A 9,493-nucleotide genomic window follows, 5' to 3' on the forward strand; every position below is an offset into this window, starting at 1 on the left:
AGTGCCTGCATATTGTTGTTATGTGCTTTTTACGCACGGACCGAAAGCCCTTTAGAGGGATCGCACCCAGCTTTCTCTTACCTGTATATTTTGAGTAAGAACTCCAGTGGTCGGTCCTCCGACGAGTTTACAGTATAATTCATATTTCGGAGTCCCAGCCTCATCCTGACCGCAGGTTGCTGTGGCAGAGATACTAGACCCCACAGCGAGGTTGAAATACGGAGGGTTCAAACTAAAACCTGTTAAGTCATTAAAAGTTTGTTGTCCATCTGCGTCCCTGAAAAGTGTTATTGAAAATGTCAAAAATACAGCGAGGAGATGAGCTCCTCTCATCCCTCTCGCCATGTTCCACGTTAGAGATCCCAGTAGATGCTGAGAGCAACCCGCAGCGTGCAGGTCTTGTCATCTATAGATCTCCATAAAATGCGCCTAATGGGCTGCGCGAGTTACGCGCGAGGCTCTTTCAGTAGGACGTATGTCAGTGACAAAGCTTCAAGTTGATCTTCTGCTGTTGACGGTGTGCTTTCTTTCCGCCGCATGTTTCCAAACTAACAACGCCAGCGTTCCGTCTTCCTGACCAAAGCGTGCGCCACACTGGAGCTATCAGGTGTCAGGCTGTCGATGGTCTGAGCTCAACGTCTAATCCACTGAGTGGGGCCAAAGGTCTCCTGTCACAGTTTACTCTGCGTTTCCCAGCAGGGGCACGTCTATTTGAACACTACAAAACTGTCTTAACTACAAGCTGGTTAAGAAAGCTTCTACATACACACTGTATAATTTATATGTTATTAATACATAATATTGTATGTATTATTATTTTATATTTGTCAAGCTTTGATAAGAAAGTATACCTCTTACAGGAGGATCGGAGGAGCCCCTCACCTGTGAAGGACCCCACTAGAGGGTTAACAGGGTCTTCACGTCACTGATCCATTTACAATGATCTTGGGGCGACCTCTAGCGGAGCGGACAGCCAGCACACCAGAGAGTCATAACTAGTGAAGGGGATTTTGGAATCGCGCACACGCACATGCACACAACTGAAGTCGCTGGTTTTACGCATCACTTGGCCTTCTGTAATAAGAGCTGCCATACTGTGTTACAAGTAAAACGACTCTTCTGTCTTATTTTGCGCATCTCGTTGTTGGTTTCGTCAACAGTCCTAAAAAGGCCAATAATTCCAAATGAATTCTATCTGGGTCATTAAAACAATGGCTCTCAGCGACTTGTCTTAGTTTCTCGCACGACAACACTGAAGGGCCGTGACTCACTGGCAGGAGGCTTTCCGCGCCCCGGCATCGCTGCCATTCCTTCGATGCTTTCTTCAACGCATGTGTCAGAGCCGAGGGAGTGATAAGCAAACAGGAACTCGCTGTGCGCTGACACACGACATGATAAACGAAACAAGACTGGTGGCGAGGATCACCAGTCATCATCTGCTGTGTTATTAAATCTCACAGGACTCCGCATGGAGCCAACGAATCTACAGGTAGGACGAATAACCTTCTTAAAGACTGGAAGCACCGCGTTTGTCTGTGGAGTTGAGTGTAGTAACTCGGATAGGAACAAACCCACCGAGTGTTGTATGCAAACTGACGGGTTTCACTTCGACAAGCATATGCTTTATTTTAAGTATTTCTAAAGGTATCGTGTGCTTAATCAAACATTCCCGTTTTTTTGTTCATCTATATCAGGAGTTCATAGTTTGAATGCAGGACATTTTGAGTTCATATTTCTATTAAGAGCTGACTGAACTCCATCATTGACCACAAATAGTGATTCACACCAAGTCCACACATTCAGTGTCAGTCTGTGAGATGATTCATTCACATTTAATGAAATGTTTTAAGCAGTGAATGTGACCAGTTTTAAGGTGGTTTAGGTAATGTCTTCGTATCCTAGACAGCAAATCTGATATGCAGTGTAGTTCTCTGTTATTGGTAAAAGCAGCAGGTACAGGTGGGTGGTTAGTTGGGGGGTGGGGTGTCCTAGGTCAGGTGGAATTCACATAGCCCCTCTTCTAATATTAATAACTATTTTTATTTCAATTAGAGTTATACAGTTCAGTCTGCTAAGTAGACAGTTTACTCTTACACAAAATCACCATATAACTGAAGGACACAGACAACATTTCAGCAGCCATTTAGACACTAAAATCATTTGGTCACTGACAGATTTGAACTGACAATACAATGAATCACTTACTAATTAACTGATTGACCCTTCACTCTTACAAAGTCAATACTGATAATATCCATGAGCATATATTTGGGAGTCTATGTATCATTCCAGCACTTGCTCCAGAGCATTTTCAGAAATGATTATGATTTATTTATAAACTATAGTATACTAGTATGAGAACAACACTGCACTATATTGCTTTTGTTTTAACTGTAGTAGAGTTATGCACTCAGTGAGTTTGAGGTTCCTATACAGACTCTGTCTTGTAGTGATTCAGTAGAAACATAGGGTATGATAGTATCTGAAATATTGATTACTTTCCTGCTCTTTCAGAAAGCTATTGCCATAGCACAGAAGGCCTCAGAGGAAGACCAGGCTGAGAACTATGAGGAGGCCATCCGCTCCTACCAACATGCTGTCAAGTACTTTCTGCACATTGTAAAACGTGCGTCAACATGGCTGGAAAACAAAATGCATCTTCTAATGTCACACTAAAACACCGCACCAACAATAACTGAGACATTTCAGTTCAGTCTGTACATGGGTGTCCATCGCTGTCATTGCCTGATGGGCCACTGAGCATATACAAGTGAAGTTGCTCAACTATTAAAGGTTTTTGTTTGTGTGCGTATGTGCCAATTATAATCTTGCCATCCTTATACTTGTATAGTTTATAACATGCCTGTAACAAAAATCAATAACATTACAGTCTGGTATTAACTGAATGTTCTCCTTCCCATCAGGTGAACCCCAGGGTAAAGAAGGCAACCAGAAAATCCGAGATAAATGTAAACAGTACCTGGACAGAGTGGAAGAACTACAGGAGTACCTAGTGAATAAAGAGGTCGCTACAGAAATTAAATACATAATATTTGTTTTACAAATACATGAATTAATGCCACAAGTTCACAACAGTGTGGATGTGCTGCAGCATAAGTGATTTTTTTAAGCTTATTTTTTTTTAAGTTTAAACTTAATTCAAGTGCTTGATAGATGATTCATGTTAAATGAATCTATCAAGCTATGTTTCATAGTCTGGTAGTGTTTGATTTTGGTACATCTAGACGGGACAAAAATAGGTCATGGGTATGAGGTATAACCAAACACATCACATAACACGCCACATGAAAGAAAAATTGTCAGATAAGACTAGTGTAAAAACATGTACACCAACAGAAGATAAATGCAGTCCCGATTGGTCCCCAATCTTCACTTTATAGTTATAAAATACAATCAATCAGTACTTCTTGATTGTAAAAACGCAGTACTATACTGAACTGTCTGCTACGCCTTGACGTCATCACATTCCGTGCACGCGAGTATCGACTACTCAATGCGGAAGTTTCCTCCTCGATCTTACTCGGGAGCGATCTAAAAAACGAAAACAAGCCTCATAAAAACCTCGATTGTCGAGTTAAGAGCCAACTTGTAAGATTAAATTCTAAAGCATAGTGTTTTAAAGTTGTTTACTCACGGCGGTGTTACATTCGTTGCGATTACTGGACAAGTGACCAGCCCTTATGGCTACCAACAATAATTTACAGGTAAGTTGAGGACCAGCCTCAGAGCTGTCTAAAACGGGTAAAAAAAAGCTGGCTGAAGTCGTTCACATCTAGGACAAAACTGAAAAAGTATTCTAGTTTGACAATCGAAAGGTCTGCCCTAGGTTTGTTGGGTGGTGTTCGGTATAACTGCTTCCAACGGTGTAAAATCGCGTAACGTTAGCTGCTAATTAGCATGGTTAGCAGTTAGCTAACTTAGCCAACATAGGCATAAATTCGGCAGTTAACTTGTGATTAACAAAAATGCCACCGAAAAGTGACATTGTGGTCTATATGTAATATAAAGGCTGGTGTTATCCATTGTCACAGCACATGCAGTTGTGGCCATTATATAACATCTATAACAGCTTGAGTTTGTAACGTTATTGACGAACAAGGCAGCTAATGGGATTAACGTTGCGAGCTAACGGTAGCTAACTGGTTTTATTTGGCCTCTAAAAAGACATCCACGTCAAATAGAAAGCAAAACTGCTTTCTTTGTATTCTTTAAAGGTTGTGTTAGTACAAATTGTGTTATATTTACACTTATAGTTACGGCAAACAAAGGGAAGTGAAAGAAAGTGCATTCAAATTTAAGTTAAGACACTCCTATCTTGGTGTGCGCAGTGTCACCACACAGGACAGGTGTAGCATTGAATCTGATCTTTACATATAGTAGATTACGGTAAGTATATATAGGAAGGTGACATATTCATTTAAGTATTTGTCCCTTTTATTCTGTTGATTTCACAACTTTTTGCGCTTACATTTGTCTCACTTTGTTTTGATTGGCTGGTGTGTACCACGCTCTCATAATTCAAACACATTGTTATTAACCCCACACAGTGGTCTATGTTCTTCATTATAGTTCCTACAAGTGTCAGTATAACTAACATTGTTCTGTGTCTCTGTTATTTCAGAAAGCCATTGATCTTGCCAGCAAGGCGGCTCAGGAGGATAAAGCTCAGAACTACGAGGAGGCTCTGCGTTTGTACCAAGCTGCTGTTAAATACTTCCTCCATGTGGTGAAATGTAAGGCATGAGTCCGTACATGTGCATTAAGTGTACAGTGTCCACAGTCTGATAATCACAATCTGATCCTTCTTGACATGGCTGTAGCTTGTTCTGGGCCGGATTTAAGAGTGACTTTGTATTGCTCAAAATGGCATGCAAGCTATTTTGTATGCTGTCTTAGCTGTAGTGATAGCAAAAATATTGAAAAGAAGTGTTTGCTAATAGTTCAATGTTATTTTCTTTGTTTTTATAGCAGTCACTTCATATACCAATCAGTACACTAACACTGAAATACCAAGAGGAGGTTGATGTCTCTTTTGGGAACACATACTCAAGCCTGAAATAATTTTTGTGCTTATTCCTGACAGATGAAGCCCAGGGTGACAAAGCTAGACAGAGCATCCGGGCAAAATGTGCTGAGTACTTGGACAGAGCAGAGAAGTTGAATGAGTATCTAAAGAAGAAAGAAAAAGCTCCTCCTGCAAAGCCCGTCAAAGAGTCACAGTCTGACGACAAAGGGTGTGTTTATGGGTGGGGCAGTGGTGTATATCTGCTTGTGTGAAACCATTCAGACCTGGACAGAAAAATATAATAAATTATTTTTTATTTGATATATAGACAAAATTATATATATATTTTCATAATTATATGTTTGTGTTTCCAGGAATGAAAGCGATGAAGGTGATGATCCAGAGAAGAAGAAGTTCCAAAATCAACTCTCAGGTTTGTAATATTCCTTTTGGGGACTTCTGCAGGCTTTGTATTTTTTTTTTTTAATCTGATCCTGAAGATTTGTTGATTTCTTGTGAACTTGTTACATGCAGTCTGTCATAATTAAGGCGTTATATCGACGCCTAGGTAACATAGTATGTTATTTTTTCCAGGTGCAATTGTTATGGAGAAACCAAACATCAAATGGAATGATGTTGCTGGTTTAGAGGGAGCAAAGGAGGCACTGAAAGAAGCTGTTATTCTTCCAATCAAATTCCCCCACCTTTTCACAGGTATTATGTCTTAATTAATAGGAAGGGCTACCGCATATTGCTCTTAAATGATAGAAACAACAAACCTCTATGTTGCATGGAACAGTAGTGTCAGGGTGCAGTTGATGGTTTTTGGTGACATTAATATAGACTAAATTACCTTTTTGCTTGATTGACAGGAAAGAGAACTCCATGGAGAGGGATCTTGCTCTTTGGACCTCCAGGTACAGGAAAGTCCTATCTGGCTAAAGCTGTTGCCACAGAGGCAAACAACTCAACCTTCTTCTCCATCTCCTCATCTGACCTTGTCTCCAAATGGCTGGGAGAGAGTGAAAAGTAAGTCATATTAACAGTAATCCACAAAAGCATGGGTTAAGTATAAAAATATACTGTCGCCAGCAGCATGTTGCTACTTAATTTCTAAAAAACCTTCCTTTTGCTCTCCAGGTTGGTGAAGAATCTTTTTAGCCTTGCAAGGGAGCACAAGCCTTCTATCATCTTCATTGACGAGATCGACTCCCTGTGTGGCTCAAGAAGTGAGAACGAGAGCGAGGCTGCTCGGCGTATTAAGACAGAGTTCCTGGTTCAGATGCAGGGTAAGTCTGATTAACTAAAACAATTATTTGTAATTACTGAATGTTGCAATAAGTGAAATTAAATGTATTCTCTAAGTATTGCATGTTAAACAGTCTCCACTTTAGTGTGAAATAGTTTCAAGATCTGAGATCTAAGTTTTTTTCTGTAGAATGACTACCCAACAGCCTGTGGGATCTAAAATGGCAGTTCAAGTAGAAAATGGATGTTTATCCACCAAGTGAAGCAAAGCTTTCAGTTTCAGTCTCTGTCTGCATCTTAAATTTTCACTGGAATCATTATAGTTACATAGTATGGGATAGACAAATGTATAGCAATAGAAACACTGAGCTGTGCACAGGAGAAAAATATAGCTGCAGTGGGTGACTGGAAGGTACTTTTTGTCAACCTTAAAATATTTGGGTTGTTGGGTTCCTCAGTACATAAGTCCAATGGCTGGCCAAACTTTCAGATTAATGTCTTTTGGTTTTCATAGGATTTGTTCCAGAGTAGGGCAGTGGGCAGACTCTTCCTCTCTTTACTTCTCCCTTTCACTTTTACTAACTGAAGCATGAACAATTTAAATGTTAAATGAGCACTGAATCACATAATCACACTTAACAGCATGCTGATTCTGGTCACACCCATAAACAGATGTCAGAGCAGATATGCTCTTTGACAAGGGAAAAACACCTGCTGTGACATCACTGATTGAGGTGTGGCCAGAAGTCTAACATGGTTTTTAGATGAAAACCCACCGACAGCAGTGACCGTAAAAGTAAATTATAGACACTTTGTCCACATGAGGATTCACATGATATGGACCCAAAAACATTGTAAAATATAACCATTCCCGTAGTCATGCACTAAATTATACATTGGTCAAGGTTGCTCTAGGATCAATATTGATCTTTTTGTTATTGATGTGTGTTACATGTTCTGCAACTTTCTTGCTCCGTGTATTTGCTTCGGACACATCTCATGATCAATTTAGTGTGCAGATGACATCCTAAACTATTGCCAAACTCATATGTGTGATAATAATAAGACCTGTGCCTTTTCCTTAAATTTTTTTTTGATGAAAAATGTATTCATTTTTAAGATGTTTGGGGTTGTTGTTTTTGATTCAGGTGTCCGCAATAAAACACTGGGGGGAAACCACTAATAAGCAGATTTGCAATAATCAAATGTATAATTTTGTAACTTGAATACAGTCTAGTCTGTGTGAGTTACAGTATGTCTCAAAAGTACAGATCTATAGAAAGACCGCCATGTTTCAGTGAAAGCACCAAAGTATCATTGTTTAGATGTTAGGGTAAATACACACCTAAATACATGCTTTTCTTGTTTTGCAGGTGTGGGAAATGACAATGAGGGAGTGCTGGTACTTGGCGCAACAAACATCCCATGGACGCTAGACTCAGCCATCAGAAGAAGGTAATTGTTATTACTTGGTGAAAGTTGTCAGTAACTGTATTGTCATTCACCTGTGCTCACTGTACACCAATAATGCTCTCAGATTTGAGAAGAGGATCTACATCCCCCTGCCTGAAGAGCACGCCCGCTCCTTCATGTTCAAGCTCAATCTGGGCTCGACCCCCAACAGTATCACAGAGTCTGACTTTGTCACTCTGGGCAAGAAGACAGATGGATACTCAGGAGCAGATATCAGTATCATTGTCAGAGACGCTCTAATGCAACCTGTTCGAAAGGTCCAGTCAGCAACCCACTTCAAACGGGTATGTCTTTTAAAATATCTGTCTCTGTTTTATGCCTCAGTGTGACATGGTGTAGTTGAGTAATTGTCACTTTTTTATTTTAATTTTTATAAGGTTCGAGGTCCATCAAGAACTGACCCCAACGCTGTTGTAGATGACCTCTTGACCCCTTGCTCACCTGGCGATCCCAACGCAATTGAAATGACATGGATGGAGGTTCCTGGGGAGAAGCTAATGGAACCTATAGTATGCATGGTAAGGATATAACAATTCTAGATGATATTATAAATGCGTACTTGAGCCCTCAATTTAATATCACACATTTTTTTGTCTTCTCACAGTCTGACATGATGAGGTCTCAGGCCAACACAAAGCCAACAGTCAACGAACAAGATCTGGACAAACTGAAAAAATTCACAGAGGACTTTGGGCAGGAAGGCTAGGTGGGATGATTGAGCCAAGCCAAACCAAAGCAAAGGAATTGTGATTGTCTCTCTTTATTGTCCTTGTCCTGTTTTTCTCTCTCTGTCTCATCATACTGGTTCACCAGGCCTCGTGGTTTATCGTAAGTGGGCAAGAATACTGCTCTATTTTGCCAATCTGATAACCACACAAAGGGTGGAAGCCCTAGTTTTATTCAATATTCACCATTGTCCAAAGATTAAAGACTTCCCATCCGCAGCTGACCTAATAAAAGAATCAACACGACATAGGGAATTTAGAGGGTTGTTTGACTTATGCACTAAAGACTAAATGTATTGATGAACAGAATACCCAAGCAACTTAAGGAAATTAACGGCAGACATTCACAACAATTATTGCAAATGATGCTATTGAAATCAAGATAATTTATTTTCAGTTAGGACTATCTCTTGTGTCCCTATTTTCCAGTCAGAATACATCTCATTAGACTAATAAATACCCTTTATATATTCTCTATTTTATTTTATATTAAGAAAAAAACAAGCATTTTATAGTGTATACTGTACTTTGTGAAATGTTTAAATCTTGGGCTGGGGGAGTGAAGCGGGGCATGAGTTCATAAGATTTGTTGTGGTGAGGTGAAATATGTCATTGTTGTCTCAAGGTGGTGGACATTTAGAGTTTTGAGACAGAGATTCTCAGGATGAGAGCTGCATTAAGCCCTGTGGGAATTTTGGCTTGTTTTATCCAGTTTCCCAACAAATGATAATTGTATTTGTTTACTCATTTGTCATTTGAATTAAACAAGGCTATTAGAGTGGATCACCAATGGTGCCAGACCAGCATAATTCTACAAGTTTTCAAGGACTCAGTAGCTTTGAATTGCTTTGTCACTCAGCTCATGTTTTTCTTTTTTCGCAATATACTGTACATATTTTTCACTTCTATCCACAGGCTTTGCTGAGTATCCTAAATACAAACTGCAAAAACATTAGGCCTTATGTTAAGATAAAGTCACATTGCGGATTTTGATAAGACAAGGTGTTGAAGTTGGACACTG

At 39.8% G+C, this 9,493-nt stretch overlaps 2 protein-coding genes across 4 annotated transcripts in view; one reads left to right on the forward strand and one right to left on the reverse strand.

The window, feature by feature from the left end:
• The window catches only part of LOC139296058 (laminin subunit alpha-3-like), a 53,429-nt gene extending 53,084 nt beyond the window's left edge, over window positions 1-345 (reverse strand). Inside the window, exon 1 of the mRNA XM_070918339.1 lies at window positions 82-345. Coding sequence (XP_070774440.1) covers window positions 82-345 — 264 coding nt within the window. The remainder of the gene's footprint in view (window positions 1-81) is intronic.
• A 1,026-nt stretch (window positions 346-1,371) lies between these two features.
• On the forward strand, window positions 1,372-9,262 carry vps4b (vacuolar protein sorting 4 homolog B). Of its 3 annotated transcripts, XM_070919029.1 has the most exons (14): window positions 1,372-1,489; window positions 2,515-2,626; window positions 2,925-3,028; window positions 3,330-3,364; window positions 4,636-4,754; window positions 5,105-5,255; window positions 5,401-5,459; window positions 5,621-5,740; window positions 5,899-6,055; window positions 6,167-6,315; window positions 7,648-7,729; window positions 7,812-8,031; window positions 8,125-8,265; window positions 8,352-9,262. In XM_070919029.1, exons 1-14 carry the CDS (start codon window positions 1,469-1,471, stop codon window positions 8,451-8,453), a joined length of 1,572 nt encoding a protein of 523 aa, XP_070775130.1. In that variant the 5' UTR covers window positions 1,372-1,468; the 3' UTR covers window positions 8,454-9,262. The 3 variants fall into 3 exon arrangements, with proteins under 3 accessions (XP_070775130.1, XP_070775131.1, XP_070775132.1); XM_070919030.1 differs by lacking the exon at window positions 3,330-3,364 and having other exon boundaries at window positions 2,925-3,025; window positions 4,643-4,754; XM_070919031.1 differs by lacking the exons at window positions 1,372-1,489; window positions 2,515-2,626; window positions 2,925-3,028; window positions 3,330-3,364 and adding an exon at window positions 3,529-3,725 and having other exon boundaries at window positions 4,643-4,754.
• The last annotated feature ends 231 nt before the right edge of the window (window positions 9,263-9,493 follow it).

This window comes from Enoplosus armatus, chromosome 14 (assembly GCF_043641665.1).
Source record: "Enoplosus armatus isolate fEnoArm2 chromosome 14, fEnoArm2.hap1, whole genome shotgun sequence".
In the NCBI taxonomy this organism is placed as follows: Eukaryota; Metazoa; Chordata; class Actinopteri; order Centrarchiformes; family Enoplosidae; genus Enoplosus; species Enoplosus armatus.